This window comes from Puma concolor, chromosome A1 (assembly GCF_028749965.1).
Source record: "Puma concolor isolate L17-30 chromosome A1, mPumCon1.1.hap2, whole genome shotgun sequence".
NCBI classification, from domain to species: Eukaryota; Metazoa; Chordata; class Mammalia; order Carnivora; family Felidae; genus Puma; species Puma concolor.
In genome coordinates, this window is record NC_141667.1 from 236,328,468 (window position 1) to 236,344,880 (window position 16,413).

The 16,413-nt window shown below is 41.7% G+C and overlaps 1 protein-coding gene across 3 annotated transcripts; it reads left to right on the forward strand.

The window, feature by feature from the left end:
• Positions 1-5,118: 5,118 nt before the first annotated feature.
• On the forward strand, positions 5,119-15,088 carry RNF6 (ring finger protein 6). Of its 3 annotated transcripts, none has more exons than XM_086714924.1 (5): positions 5,119-5,429; positions 6,103-6,185; positions 7,759-7,969; positions 9,029-9,124; positions 12,249-15,088. In XM_086714924.1, exons 3-5 carry the CDS (start codon positions 7,777-7,779, stop codon positions 14,009-14,011), a joined length of 2,052 nt encoding a protein of 683 aa, XP_086571050.1. In that variant the 5' UTR covers positions 5,119-5,429; positions 6,103-6,185; positions 7,759-7,776; the 3' UTR covers positions 14,012-15,088. The 3 variants fall into 3 exon arrangements, with proteins under 3 accessions (XP_086571050.1, XP_086571053.1, XP_025780601.1); XM_086714927.1 differs by lacking the exon at positions 5,119-5,429 and adding an exon at positions 5,569-5,646; XM_025924816.2 differs by lacking the exon at positions 5,119-5,429 and adding an exon at positions 5,653-5,806.
• Positions 15,089-16,413: the final 1,325 nt, after the last annotated feature.

Consider the following 16,413-nt stretch of genomic DNA (forward strand, 5'->3'; position numbering starts at 1 on the left):
TATTGGTCAGGGGTTGGAAGAAAAAAGATTGGGGAAGGCTGGAGAGGAGACAGATGGCTGGATCTATGGGAGAGCACAGAGTGTGAGGATTTTTATGGCAAATAATGCCCATTAGACAGTGTCCACTGCGGAAGAGGTCCTAACTCAAGCAGGATGAGTAGGCCAGCAGATGTTGGTCAGCCTACATCAGGGGTCACCAGAGTTCTGACACAGCAGGCAGGTGGATGGAGAAGCCATGGTGGCAGAGATGGAGGGATGAATGGGTCAAACAACTTGGACTCTCTCTCCAAAGCCAACATAGTTAGTCCACCACTAAACGTCTGACCTGTCACAAGCAGAGACCAGTACTGAGCTTCTAAGAAGGCCACACAGCCGCTGGGTGGCAAGTTGATTGCACTGAGCCCTCCCGACATGGAAACAGTGACATTTCATCCTGACTAGGTTTGACATGTGTTCTAAGGGTGGGTCTGCTTTTCGTGCCCACAGCACTTCATCCAGCACACTATCCAAGGACTCTGACGTGGAATCTGACAGAATACTGCCTCAGATTGAGGTCTGATATTCTGATACAGGACGTCACAAAATGCTGCCGCTGACCAAGGGGCGCACTTTACAGCAAGATGGTGTGGTGGCGGGCACTTGACCAGAGGCTCCCCTGGTTGTAACACATACCACACCACACCGCTGGAAGCTGTCAGCTTGATGGACTGGAGCAATGGCCTGTTGCAGGCATAGCTGAGGCTCCAGGTTGGAAACGACACCTCGTGAGGTTGGATCAGTATTCTTCAGGATGCAATACACTTCTTCAATCAATGGCCATAACATGGGTCAAGGGTCCCTGGTAGGTAGAATACATGGGTCCAGAGACCAAGGGATAAAACTAGGAGTGGCCTGCTCACCATGGCTCCCAGTGATCCATTTGGAGACTTTGTGTTTCCTGTCTCTGCGACTTGAGGCCCTGCTAGCCTAGAGAGCCTGATACTCAGACGTGGGGTGCTTCCTTCAGAGGACACTGTAAGAGCCCCACTAAACTTAGAGCAATGTTTCTTCTCTGGTCACTTTGGGTTCCTAATGCCATAAGACTGACAAATCAGCAGGACTTGGGGCTGCCGCTACATAATGGAGACAGAGAAGAGTGTGCTTGGCCTCAGGTGGTCCACTGGGGCGTTGCTTGGTATTCCCATGTCTGGTTGTAACTATAAACAGGTAAGTGCAGCAACCACAGCATAATAACCAGGGTATTAAACCTCCTAGGGTACAGTGCCTGGGTCAGTCTATCAGTCAAACCACCTATACTAGCAGAAGTGATAGCTGGGGTGGAGGGGAATCTAGAAAGGGTGGTAGACGTGGAGATAAGGAGTATCAGTTATGGCCTTGAGACCAGCTGCAGCAGTGGAGACTAGTTTGTCCTATTACTCTCTTCTTATAACGTTTCCCAGAAATTGTGACAAATGAGAAGTCTGGGAAAATCGTGCTTGGATGGAGTAACTTAACGTGAAAAGTTAGTGATCTAAGCATTGCAAAGGGCCGACTACAGTGAATTCTCTTTGGGCTCTGCCCAAATCCACTTCATAGGCTAGCGCATCTATATTTCAGCCGCTCTGTTGGATGACAATTCACGATGCCACCTTCCCCAGAGAATGGTTCTCCTGCCCCTGCAGACCTCATCCAATGGCATGGAGGTACAAAAAGACTGGCCTTCTTGGATAACACCTGCTGGTGAATTTTTGGGATCAGCTGAGGTTCATTCTTATTTCTTTATCCTCCTGGCCAATCCTGCTTCCTTCACTTCCCTTCTCCAGAGAGTACTTCCCTAATACATCACCTGAACAGGAATTCTTGTCTCAGACTCTATTTCTAGGGGGCATGACCCAAGACAGTCTCCGGCCTAACTGGATAGGTTGAGACTAGTTTTGGATGCTTTGCATTTCCTTCCTCAATCTCCATTCTTTCCTTCTGCTAGTGTACCACCTTGCATAAAGGCTGGAACGCTAAAAGTGACATTACCCAGACTTTTCTGTGACTACAGTTCTAATGCAAATTACATTCTGCCAGTTAAAATGTATTCACCAAGATGTGGAAAACTGAGCCAAAGCCGAGGCCGTATTTCTACCCCCCCTTGGGCTGTTTCTCTTGATGGTGAAGGGGTTGTAGAGAGGGGAGGATCTTCTGCAGTAGTGATTCAGCACCCAGTTACTGGCTTTGCTGATGTTAAGAGATAACCGATGGTGGTGGTGACAGAGGCTTTCGGCTGTTGGCTTCCTGATCACTGTACTGTAGCAACCGCTGCAGTACTTTCTTGACTCAGGACTTCCAGAAGCATCCTTGAAGGTGGCAGCTTTCCTCTATTGGTTGGTTCTGTAAGAGATGCTCCTTCCATAAGTACTTCAAGGGTTGCATTTAATGCCTTCCTGAATCCTTAAGGAATAATTTTTAAAGTTAACCATAAAAATGATTATGACGAATCTGGATTTCTCGTGGCTGTTCCAATGCTGTCCACAAACTCAGCAAGATTTCAGCTGAAACTTAGATGTCTAACTCAACTACTCAGTTTTGCATTTTAAATTTTAATTAAGGTTGCCATTGTAAGTACTCAAGACACCAAATATACAGAGGATCTTTTTAATGTCATGGTTTAAATTCTCTTGATACCTTTTTATTCTTAATTGTAAAAAGTCCTGAACTTAAAAGATGCATACACACTAAGAGGCTAGGTACCATTCCGGTAAACAGAGATTCATTAGACCAGAGATTTGGGCAGGGTATGAGGCTTGGAACGCAGGTGTCCAGAATGATTTATCTCTCTGTCCCAATTACCATATTGTGTCTCCCTTTAGAGTTACTTTGTCTTGGGCTACAAAAACTGAAGTGAGGTATTGGATTCAAGTTACATATACTACCCATTTGGTCACAGAAACCTGCAGCTTTCCATCAGCTAAATCACTTGATAGGATTTTACATTTTTTGACTCTTAGGTTATATATATATATATATATATATATATATATATATATATATATATACATGTATATATATATACACGTGTATATATATACACGTGTATATATATATACACACACACATATATGTGTATGTGTATATACACACACACACACATGCACACACACGTATGTGTGTGTTTTCAGTTTAACATTTGAAAGTATTTACACTTGATGGATTAGTACTGTTTAAAACTCATATAGATACTTAAAATGACTTCTGCTTAAATTGTGGATGTCTTACATGTGGCTTTCTCCAACTCGAACTCACAATTTCTGAGGTCATTGTACTAACATGCATTAATCCTGTTTGCAGAAAGTTCGCATTTTTCTCTGCTCATCCATGCAGTAAGCGAAGGACAGCGTGTCAGGGGCTACACTAAATTCTGGGATATAAAAGTGAATAAAACCATTTGTTCAAATTTAAGGATTTTAGACTCTTAGATGGAGGAGACCTGTAATTTAACAGAAAATCATCGTATTTGCTCAGTGGCTTTTTCACTGACAAGGGGGGCAAGGACCTTGTTTGTCTTATTCCCTGCTGTTATCACTAGCACCTAATACACAATGGCACCCAGTATTTGTTAAGTAAATGAATACAAGTTAAGGTAGAGTTATACAGAGGGAGCTACGGGAGCCCCCAAAGGGACATCTGTCTAGTTTTATGTGTGAATACTGGGCTGGATGCTGGAGTGAGGGTGTTACTTCAGAGGTCTCAGAAAAAGTACCTTGAGGATGAGATATGATCTGGGTCTTGGGAAAGGAAATTAGGTAAAAGTGGGTTTGGGTGTTGCTTAGGAGTTCCCAGAGGATTGTTGAGGAACTTCAAGTAGTTCTGGGATGCCAAGAAGAGATCACTCTCTAGAGGTATGCAGCAGACATATCCCAAAGGGCCTGGTAGACGTTGCTGTTTATGTATTTCCATTTTAGTATCTGTAACAATATGATTTTTTTTTTGACTTGGCCCATTTACCCCTACTAAAGCAATAACTCACCCATGCTTAAGACTATACATCTTCTTCACAGGCACTAAGCCTAATGGTAGGGATAGGCTAGCTCCTCAAAAGTTAAGGCAAGGGGCACCTGGGTGGGTCAGTCTGTTGAGCATCTAACCCTTGATTTTGGCTCAGGTCATGATCTCACTGTTCTCAAGATCGAGTCCGGAGGCAGGATCTGCGCTGACAGCGCAGAGCCTGCTTGGGATTCTCTCTCTCCCTCTCTGCCCCTCCCTTGTGCACGCGTGTGCTCTCTCAAAATAAATAAACTTTCGGGGTGCCTGGGTGCCTCAGTCGGTTAAGCGTCCGACTTCAGCTCAGGTCACCATCTTGCAGTCCGTGAGTTCGAGCCCCGCGTGGGCTCTGGGCTGCCGGCTCAGAGCCTGAAGCCTGCTTCCGATTCTGTATCTCCCTCTCTCTCTGCCCCTCCCCGTTCATGCTCTGTCTCTGTCTCAAAAATAAACATTAAAAAAAATATTTTTTAAATAAATAAACTTTCAAAAAAGTTAAGGCAGGAATGAATGAATTAGTTAATGAACAAACGAATGAAGAATAATAGCAGTGTGAGCACTGTGCAATGGTTAAGCCTTCTGGACGGTAGGGAGGTCAGGAAAGGAGCCTACACCAGGCTGGGCAGAGTCCCAGTCAAGGGCTTAATTAACGGTGAAGTGAGTTTGGGTAAGTGTCACATCTCAGCATTAAAGCTAGAGACATGAATGCAGGGAGTTTCCAAGTGCATTCCAGGCAGGAAAGTGAAGAAACACAGATAAAAGCACTTTAGAATGATCGGGGTTGGTAGTTTCCAGGTGCCAGTGAGCAATAAAGAGAAGAGCCTGGCTGATTAGTTACGTGCTACCGGGGCAGTGAAGGGACAAGAACAGACTGCTGGGTTGCAATCTGTAGCCAGGCTCCGTAAAGGAGCCACAACAAGGCGCAGAGTAGGTGCTACTACTTCCCAAGGGTGGAAATCAGGATGTGTCCCTGGGACTATAAGGCTGCAGGAGCGCTGAGCGGCCCCGTACTTGGACTCTAGAAGGAGGCCCTGGGACAACCAGTCCCGGCCGCGAGCCCTGACGGGGCGGAACGCGCGGAACGCTAGCATCCTAGATCCCGCCGGACACAATTTTCAGTCGCACCAGCGAGCGTCCAGCCGGCGGGGCAGCGTCTGCGCTTGTCCGAGGAGGGACCTGGCAGCGGGGAAAGAAGGGCCAGGGCCTGTGTCCCTCCTCTAGAGCCTCCCCGTCATCTGGACGACCCCAAGCTGCTGCACGGGCTTCCGACTTCTCCCTTCAGTAGACGATTAGAGGGCGCAGCGGCCTCCGGAGACAAGCCCCTCTCGCCCACGCCCGTCGGTCACAACCTTCCAGGACCCGAGAGGAGCGCCGCCCGCCGCGAACTTTCCTCAGGGCAGGAGGACTGCCCAGCTTTTGGCGAGGTGAGCTCGGGGAAAGGCTCCGGGTCGGCCACTACTTCCGGGAGACGCTCAGGAAAGCAAGCCCTCCTTGGCCCCCGTCTCTCCTCCGATTGGTTAACTGCTCTCTCAATGCCCTCCCCTAACTGGTGATTGGCTCAGATGCACCGTCTGTCACCTGCCTCCCTGTGGGAATCCAGGTCGCTAAGGGAAGCGTTCCTTGAGGCTCGTTAGGGAAGAGGTTGGTTGGGCCCCTGAGCCCAGTTTGTTTACTGTACTGCGAACCGTACCCCGGCGCGAGCTTGCGTCGCAACGGCCAGGAAAGGAACCAGTAGCGGGACGGAGGGCGGGGGTGGCAAGAAAGTGAAGGCTCAGAAGTAAACTGAAGACACCTGACCCTGGTAACATCTGAATGGGAGCAGGGTGGGAAGGAAGGCCTTTGAGAGGGGAGTTGTGATCCCAGGAGCTGTGGCCGTGTGGGAGGGAAGGCCTAGTTTCTGTTGCGGGAGAGAAAAGGGCCTAGCGGGGGGTTTTAATGACCTAATTGTTTGGGGGATCTGATTTTCTAGGCGAGCGTCTAACAGGATCCACTGAAGGTTTTGCTTTGACTTTGCAGCAGAGCTTTGACTTTGTTAGCCATTCCCGTCCTTCAAAGAGACCATTTATTGAATGATTGAATTCTCTCTTATTGCTCCAGATGGGCAGCGCTCCAAAAAAGCACAAACAATGGAAGGATGGACACCACTGCGTGTATTGAAAGCATGTTGAAAGGAAAATAAGGTATTCACTTTGTTTAGTTGTGGTTAATCGTGCAAGAAAATTACCTGCGAGAAGAAGCTCTTAAAGTTTTGAGTGATTGTCAGGGTAGCTTGGTTTTTATGATGGGTTTCAAATTTTTTAAATGTTTAGTACAAAAATTTTATTACTGCTCTCCCTAGCACACGTGCTCTTTGCTAATGATGGCCTTGTCGTGATTCTGAAAATGGAAACCTTGAGTTTTTAGTAACGTTAATTTGCTTTTGATTGGGTAGTGTCATTCGATCTTTCCTTTAAAAAAGGACATAATAGTCACTGTAATAAAATCCCCAAATTTGGAACTTAATGTTAGAATGTACATGAAACTGGATACTTACACATAGTTCAGACTTGTAGACTAACTTACTTTGTATTTAAAGTAGTTTGCTTATTAAACACTGAGTCAGAGGCGCAGCCGTTGCTTCTCTGGTCACCTAGTTATTTGATCCTCCAGCCTCCATTATGTCATGTGCTATAATCACACACACCCTTTATTGACACCTAGAAATTGTCAAGGAATAGTTTATTTCCTTCCACAGCACGCCCAAATTAGCTTTTAAAGGTAGACCTGGGCCCTACCTTGGAAAATTCTGATCTGGGATTCGAGATGAGATCTAGGGCATCTGTATTTTTAAGAATTTCCTCAAATGAGTTTGATGTGCCTTCCCAGGTGAGAGCCGTTGACTTGCTAAATAGATGCGTTTAAGAAATTCTAAGGTATTTGTGAAACAATTTTCATCATTGGTTTCTTTTCTGTGGAAAAGTAAGCCTCTAAGGAATGACACTTGAGTATAATAAAAAAAAAAAATAGGGTTTGCCTAGGCAAGGTCAGGAAGTTTCAGGGGCACTCAGAAACCTCTGGGACTAACCAGGCCTGAGGAGGAGGTTTGCTGTGGGGAGACACAGGGTGCTCTGATAGACATTCACAGTCCTCAGAGCAAGCGTGTGGTGTTTCCTGTTAGGTTTAACAGACCAGCTGCCAAGTCTGTTCAGTAGATACAGTAGGCCAAATTATTTCTACCTAACAAAGTGCAGTGGAGGGTAATATTACATAATGTGAGTTTTATTTGGGGGAGAATACCTTTGCTGGAAATAAATGTAGACGATAGCCTCCCAATAGCTCTGTGCTTATTAAGTAAAAAACAATTTAAAATCATGCATAAAGTGCATAATTCAGCTTGTGTTTTGTATGCTAACATGAAGTACCCAGATATTCGAACTATCAGTGAGAGTTTTAGATCAACTTTATCAGAGAGTGAAGGAGGCAGAAAAATGAGAGAAGCACTTTGGTGTTCAGCTGTGAGAAATGCGTGGTAAAACCAAATCCAGTCTGCTTTAAGTAGCGGCTTTAAGCAAAGAAGTAGGTCCAGTTGTGTTCTGTCTCCTAGAAGCCGCTTTTCGTTTCATGTGTGAGTTCTCCACTGCAAGATTTGGCATGTGAAATATATGAGCAGGGGACGAAATTTAAACTGAAAGTAAAGCGACTGTAAGTCAAAAACACGAAGCTCTGTGTAGTCCATGACTAACAGCCTGGATCTTGTACATCTTGTTTGAACAGAAAGCCAGGAATCTCAGTATGAATCCGTCTAGATCGAGATCGGACGATGGTAGTGAAGAAGCCTCATCTCAAGACCATAATCATCGTGAAAGTGAGAGAAGATGGCAGCAAGAGCGTCTCCACAGAGAAGAAGCCTATTATCAGTTTATTAATGAACTCAATGATGAAGATTACAGGCTAATGAGAGACCACAATCTTTTAGGCACCCCTGGTAAGATATGGGTAAAAGAGGAGACACCTTTTTTTATTATAGTAAGGAGGAGTTTCAAAATAAGGAGGGTGTTTCCCCCCCTTCTTCCCTCTCCCAAAATATAAGGCACTATTTTTGTGAATTTAAGAACCTTGTAATATGACAAAACAGAAAATCACTGGCTTCTTTTTTTGATAAGTATGAATCTTAGACATGGAGCTCACAAATGTACATAATAGTGTCAATTTTTTACATATATGGCCCTGTTTCTCTTTTAAGTAATAGTTGTAAATTAGATATTTTTAAAAACCAAGTTCTGGGGCGCCTGGGTGGCACCGTTGGTTGAGTGTCCAACTTTGGCTTAGGTAACAATCTCGTGGGCTGTGAGTTCGAGCCCCGTGTCGGGCTCTGTGCTGACAACTCAGAGCCTGGAGCCTGCTTCACATTCTGTGTCTACTCTCTCTCTGCCCCTCCCCCGCTTGGTCTCTGTCTCTCTCTCAAAAATAAATGAACATTAAAAAAAAAAATAATTTCAGGTGTTATAATTTATTTATTTACTTAGCTGAATTAATAATGCTTCAAAAGTCTAGTGTGTTCCATAAGTCTTTTACAAATTTATTTCAGAAATGAACTAATTGAAACTTGTATGTTTGTACAGGATATATTTGTATATTGCATATTTGCGCGCTGTATATTGATGACTGATATAATGACCTGTTGAGGTAACATTCAAGCAGATAAAGATTCAGAGTTTTTCCTAGAAATACTTCCCTTTAAATTCCTCTTAACTCTAATAAAAATCTACGAATTAGGGCTTCTAGATTCCTAAGTGTATCAACTGAGAGGATTTTTAAAAAAGTATTCAAATTAAATCCTATTTTTATTTTAATAAAACACAACCAAAATGATGTATACTTGCATCAATTAAATATTTTTAACTGTCTTTCAATGTAACAGACCATGAAAATAACAATGTCTTTTGCAGATCGCTGAAGATTATTAGTCTTACCCTTCACGAGTTCTCATAAAACAATCATTTAAGGTATTTAGTTTCACTGAGCAATTTTTTATTGTTTTTAGGAGAAATAACATCAGAAGAACTACAGCAGCGATTAGATGGAGTCAAGGAACAAAGAGCATCTCAGCCTGACCTGAGAAGTGGGACAGATACCAGAGGTACTGCGGACTCCTTTCCATTAGGAACAGGTTTAATTAGAGCAGTGGCAGACATGAACTTACTAGATCTTGGACAGTACTTTTGTTTTTAATGTTTTCCAGTTTTAATGTGGTACTCATTCAGATAGTATTTACCCATCATGTGCAAAGCAGCCTAATTAGGCAGTACAGGACAGGGGGTGAATACAAAGACCTTTTACACACACAGATTGCCCTTGGGGAGCTCATGTATGTGAAATAGTATACAATGAAGTTCATCACCAGCATAATTCTTTTTAATCTTAGAATGCACACACTACTTCTTTTAAAGTAATGTAACTAAACTTAGCTTCTAAAATTTTCTACAGAGCAATACAGAAAGATTGAGAAAACATGTCTTTATTGTTAGTTTTATTATTTTTGTGTTTGTCGTGTTACTGAACAAACACTAAGTCATAAAAAGTTCTTATAAAAAATAAAGTGAAAAAATTTCAAACTAAACAGAAGTGTATAGAATTAAAAGTAAAGCCAACTCTATGTACCTCTTACCAGTTCTACTTCCTTCCCCAGAGGTATTCATTATTGGTAGTTTCACTTTTTTTTTTTAAGTCATTTCACATATTAAGATTATTGTATTAGAGCAAAGACGATTAAAAACTCAAAAATGCAACGGCTCAGTGAGATACAAGTTTCTTTTCCGGTTAACAGTCCAGGGGAGATAGGCAAGCTTTACTCCATGAATCCTCTTGGAACCCAGCCAGCAGAGTAGTTCTATCACTGTACCATCCAGTACAGGAGCTACTAGTCCTATGTGACCATTTAAACTTAAGTAAAATTAAATAACATTTAAAATTCAGCTTTTCACTCCTGTTAGCCACATTGAAGTGCTCGGTAGTCACATATGGTTAGTGACTTCTGTATTGGGCAGGACAGACGTAGAAATTTCCACTGCTGCATATTTTCATATTTGCATATTAAAAGTTTCACTGGACGCTGCTGCTCCAGGATATTGTGTACATGATCCAGCTAAGTCACAACCACATCTAGGTTCTAGCTGGCAGGTCTAGGTTCCAGAAGGAGGTCCAGGCACCAGTCCGAAAGTGAGATCTATCACTTTCACTGCTATTCCACTGATGAGAACTTAGTCACATGGCTGCACCCAATGGCCAGGCTGTTCACGTGACCATTACAGTGCATTTGTAAAAGGAGTAGGGCAGGACGGTTTTCATTAGATTATTAGTGAACTGTTTTACGCACACCATCATCATACGTTCTAGTAGCTGAAGATGGAAGTTGCCTTTAGCATGTTTTTCATCTGCCTTTTACTCCTGTCTCTTTCCAAATTAAAATGGAAATTGGATTTCCTTTTTTTTTCTGTATATGTAGATATGGAAGTTATACCATATTGCTATAGCTGGTGATGCTGGTCCTTTTACTATGTTTTAATGGAAAATGTACTTACCGCATGTAAAATAGCTTGTATCTTTTAAATATGGCTAAAGTAGGGGCGCCTGGGTGGCGCAGTCGGTTAAGCGTCCGACTTCAGCCAGGTCGCGATCTCGCGATCTCGCGGGATCTCGCGATCTCGCGGTCCGTGAGTTCGAGCCCCGCGTCGGGCTCTGGGCTGATGGCTCAGAGCCTGGAGCCTGTTTCCGATTCTGTGTCTCCCTCTCTCTCTGCCCCTCCCCCGTTCATGCTCTGTCTCTCTCTATCCCAAAAATAAATAAAACGTTGAAAAAAAAAAAAAATTTTAAATATGGCTAAAGGTGGTTTATTTTATTGACACCAGCAGTTGATTAATAGCTTTAACTTTAATATTTAAAAAGGGTTTTTACAAGAAATTTTTATAAGAGATTGAAACGAAATCAAAGCCATCTCATTTAACGGCCATTTTTGTGTAGAATAAACTTAAAGGTTAAAGTCTGTATAGTTCATGTGCATTAGAATGATTTTCATTGACTTTTTCCCTTTATATAATCCACTGGTTAAAAATGGAAAACTTAAGCTTCCCGTAGTAGCAGTGTTATGGAAGTTTATCAGGGGCACATTTTTTCTAAATTGATTCATTCAACATTAATTGAGAGAGTCTGATTTGTACCGCATACTGTTGTAGAGGTGGGGATTTAACGGTAAATAAGATAACATAAAACTCTTCATCTTCCTGGAGCTTACACATTCTAAATGAACAGAAAATATTCATAATGGCTAACATTTATTGAATGCTTCCTATATGCCAGGTATTGTACTAATCATTTTGTATCCAGTATTTTATTCTCATGATAATCCTATGACATTTATACTTTTATTATCTCCAAGTTACAAATAAGGGTACAGTCATAGAGAACTTAGGTAGCATGCCTAAAGTTTCCCAGCTTCACATAAAGACATAATGTAGTGCTAATATGTATTCAGAAAGGCATATTTCTTAAAGTGTACATTGTTGGCAGTTCCTGAGAAATAGGATAAAATTTCTGAGGTCATGAAAATACCTCTAGCTGTAAAATGTTGACTTCCCTTTACCAGAAGAACCCCATTCACAATGAATTATATATAAGTTTTGCCACTATATTTTACTGATTTTACCATATGGCTAAAGCAATTTAAATGTACTGTTTTAGTATTGGCTGTATTTCTCATCTGCTTTAGTTTTTTAAAAATATTTATTTATCTTTGGGAGAGATTGAGTATGCAGGGGGGTGGAAGGGCCAAGAAAGAGGGAGACAGAGAATCCCAAGCAGGCTCCGTGCTGTCAGCACAGAGCCTGACACAGGGCTTGAACTCACGAATGGTGAGATCATGACCTAAGCTGAAATCAAAAGTCAAGCACGTAACTGACTGAGCCATCCAGGCGCCTCCTCATTTGCCTTAATATTTTGCCAGTAATGGGCATAGAGAAAGTAAGAATGAGGATTTCTTCAGAGCTTTGCATAAACAGTATTTACAGTTTTATAATACATCAGAATGTATTATAATATGCATCTAGTATATACTTTTAGAAATTCCAACTTTTTGCCATTTTCATTCACTAAAATGCATAGATGTTCTTAAATATTATTGAATTTAATAAAAAATTTATCTTGTAAGCTTTAATAAAAGTCTAAAGATTTTAGGAACTGATCTTAAGTTGATTTGCTTTGCTTTCCAGACTCAGAAGTCCCTAGAGAAAGTTCAAACGAAGATTCTCTGCTAGAATGGTTGAACACGTTTCGACGCACGGGAAACGCGACCCGAAGTGGACAAAACGGGAACCAAACTTGGAGAGCTGTGAGTCGAACAAACCCAAACAGTGGAGAGTTTCGGTTTAGTCTGGAAATCCATATAAATCATGAGAATAGAGAAATTGAAATTCATGGCGAAGATGAGACAGGCATTCCACTTTCAGATTTTGGCAGGGATCGTACTACAAATAGGCAACAGAGGTCAGCCAGTCCTGTGGCTAGGCGAACGCGAAGCCAAACCTCCATGAATCACAGTGGTAGTAGCTCCAACATCCCAAGGACTAGGCTCGGTTCAAGGGGGCAGAATTCAGCAGAAGGATCTTTCTCAACATTGGGAAGATTAAGAAATGGCGTTGGGGGAGCAGTTGGCATTCCTAGAACGAGAGCTCCGCGTGCTGATTTCGGTAGTCATGCAAACCAGTTGGGTGGTAGTGAACTCAGGCAGAGGGAGGGGCAACGGTTTGGAGCAGCACATGTTTGGGAAAATGGGGCTAGAACTAATGTTACAGTGAGGAATACAAACCAAAGATTAGAGCCAATAAGATTACGGCCTGCTTTCAGTAGTCGAAGCCGCTCGCCAATTCAGAGACAAAGTGGCACTGTTTATCGTAACTCACAGAGAGAAAGTAGACCTTTACAGCAAAACATCAGAAGGTCTGTTAGGAGGAGAGGTATAACGCGTGTCTTTTTAGAGCAGGATAGGGAACGTAGAGGTACTGCCTATGCTCCATTCTCTAACTCAAGACTTGTGTCAAGAATAACAGTAGAGGAAGGAGAAGAATCTAGCAGATCTTCAACTGCTACACGACGACATCCGACAATCACACTGGACCTCCAAGTGAGAAGGATTCGTCCTGGAGAAAACAGAGATCGGGATAGTATTGCAAGTAGAACTCGATCTAGGGTAGGGCTAGCGGAAAATACAGTCACTATCGAAAGCAATAGTGGGGGCTTTCGCCGAACTATTTCTCGTTTAGAGCGGTCAGGTGTTCAAACCTATGTTAGCACTATCACAGTTCCTCTTCGGAGGATTTCTGAGAATGAGCTTGTGGAACCGTCATCAGTGGCTCTTCGGTCCATTTTAAGGCAGATCATGACTGGATTTGGAGAATTGAGTTCTTTAATGGAGGCCGAATCTGAGTCAGAGGTTCCGAGACCTGGTCAGCATTTACCAGAGAGGCACTCAGATCTGAGCACCGTAGGTGCAGTTAATGACATCAGCCAGCACAGTGAAGGTTCCTCTCAATACAGGCGGGCCCGAGAAGACAGCTCTGAAATGCGTGGTGAAAACGAGACTCCCCAGCCTCCCGCCCGAAACAGTGATAGCAGAGGTGGCCGGCAGTCGCGAAATTCAAATAACTTAGTTGAAACTGGAACACTACCTATCCTTCGCCTTGCTCATTTCTTTTTACTAAATGAAGGTGATGACGAGGATCACATACGTGGTTTAACCAAAGAGCAGATTGACAATCTTTCCACCCGGAACTATGAGCATAGCAGTATCGATAGTGACCTAGGCAAAATCTGTAGTGTTTGCATCAGTGACTATGTGACTGGAAACAAGCTCAGGCAATTACCTTGCATGCACGAATTTCACATTCATTGTATTGACCGCTGGCTCTCAGAGAATTGCACTTGCCCCATCTGTCGGCAGCCTGTTCTAGGGTCCAGCATAGCAAACAATGGGTGAAGCGTTGGGTCTGTTCAAATAGTACATTTTAGTAGAGCTGAGTATTTAAGCACCCTTTTGTTGAATTCTTTGTGATGAGCTAACCAGGATGAAAAAGAACAGATTATTATAGTTTGCACTATTTTTTGTGTGCTTTTTTAACTTGTTAAAAAGAAAATTTATATAAAACTTAAAATGGCAAATGTTAAATTATCGACAAGTACAGAATAGTCAATATTGCTAGAACCAAATAATCTTTAAAATGTTCTTATTTTGGTAATTTCGTCATGCTAAGCACTTTTGTATCTGCACAATTCAGTAGGTTAACAATCAATCTTCCTTTTCTTAACAGCACAGCAGACTTTATGTGGACTTTCAACTTCCATAGGCTTAGTGCCATGTCCAGACAATGGTGTCTAAATAAGCCTTTCGTTAACTTTTTATTGTAAGGACAATATCTTTTCATGAGAGAGTGTTTGGCTGAATGTTTGCTCTATATATTTAAGTTACTTGAAATGTTAAATTTAATATGCAGCATACCATATATGTATATATAGATATATAATTTTAAGGGTAAAATATTCCGTCTAAAAACTACCAGTTTGGTTCTTATTTAAGCTTTTGGGCTATTACTGCATATGGCACAATGTGTAACATTTACAGGATCATCTCTGGGAGGAAGTAGATATTTAAAAATAGAGATAATTTACTGAAGCGTCTCTGACAATCTTACTAGACAGCAAGCAATATGTAATACTGAACAAGTATTTCTTTACTCAGAAATGGAACATGGACATTTTAGTACATATAGATTATTTAACTTGCGTTCGGCCTTTTTGTGACTTGTTTGAATGTGCAAACAATTCTTTGGATTATATTAAGGTATACAAATATGCATGGTTTCTCAAATTTACTTTTAAAATCTAAAAAAAAAAAAATGTCTATGAAGAATCAAATGCATAGATAATGTGTTAAGTTTACTTGGAGGCCAAAAACTCCAAATAATACAAAACAAAAAACCCTTAAGAGAATGTGGAATTTATATGAACACGAAGTATGCATTGAAGATCTATTTCTACCAATAAATATTAAAACAAAGCTGTATGTGAACTTCTTTTCTCTTGGTCCCCTGTGATTTATTTTTCAAAAAAAGAAAAATTTCACACCTACAAGGTGTCAGACAGTGTTACAGGTGCTGAGGATTCAGCTGAGGACAGAGTACCTATCTTCACAGGAAGAGAACATTTAATGAGTTACTGAATTAAATGAATATATGACACAGTTTTCCTGTGGTGATACTGCTTGGGGAAAACCACAAGAACAAATTCCTCAGGACCAGATTCGGGAAGATTTACGTGTATCTCAAGATTGTTTTTCCTTCTGATTAAGTAACTATATTCATCAGGTAAGATGCATACTTCAGGGAGTGCATTTAACACCTGGAGGGAAAGCTTTTAGTAAGAGTCATGACTTTGTTTGGAGTAAATGGTTTATGTAGATCAATCATGGGGCTGGGAGGTTTGAATGCTTTAAATGCCAGACTAAGGAATTTTACTTCACCTTACAAACTTTTGGTGTCTCTTGGTGAATTTAGTGGCGAATGGTAAGATCATTTTTCATGTTTCAGGAAAATTGGTGTGGTGTAGTGTTCATAACACAATGGAGTAGAGAGAAGGGGGAAGCAAAAAAACCTTAATAAAGGAACCACTGTGGTCATTTTTGTCATCCGTTATCCTCATCCTCAGTTACTAGCTAACCTAGCGCGATGGCAGTGAAACTGGAAAGAGAGAGAAGAGAATAAAAATGTTGGGAAAAAAGGACATTATTTGGTTTCTTGTTCAGTATGAAGTGGGAGAGTGATATATTCACAGATGGAAAATCGCCCGAATAGAAGAGAGAGAGGTGTTACAAGCTATGCCAATGTAGACATTTATCTTAAATATGCACCTCTCCCTCGTTTCAGTGATACCATTTGTTCCCAGTATGACCAGAGACTAAATCCAGCATTTTTTGCTCATGTGGAATATTCTTCAGGAAGTTCTACCTTCCCTGGCTTGATCAGTTAGGAAAATCAAGAGGAGAACAAAGAAAGGGGGAAATGAAAAAAAGTAGGGATAAAGGAAAAAATACAAGCACGTTGATTCTTTGACTTAGTCCTTTGCAAGACATGGTAGGACCAGCATTGAAGGGACCCCAAATCGGCATTTGAAATAGAACTACATTGTACAGTTTATGGAAAATTCCCGCTAAGCAGCAGGCTTCATATATTTTGTAAATTGGTATCCTAGTCGGGAACAAAGGAGTGTTTTCTGTAATATTTTCATTCATTTCCCAGTAAACAAAGCTGATGACAAATACAAAGGCTCTTTATCTATTTATAGCCTCTATTTAGCAATGATTGCATGCCTTATGGTTCCAATATA

Excerpts from the sequence above, each read along its gene's own strand:
- RNF6 (XM_086714924.1), top strand. The coding sequence starts at position 7,777 with ATGAATCCGTCTAGATCGAGATCGGACGATGGTAGTGAAGAAGCCTCA. Across the intron at positions 7,970-9,028 it reads CAATCTTTTAGGCACCCCTG|GAGAAATAACATCAGAAGAA; the intron begins GTAAGATATGGG and ends TATTGTTTTTAG. Across the intron at positions 9,125-12,248 it reads AAGTGGGACAGATACCAGAG|ACTCAGAAGTCCCTAGAGAA; the intron begins GTACTGCGGACT and ends TTTGCTTTCCAG.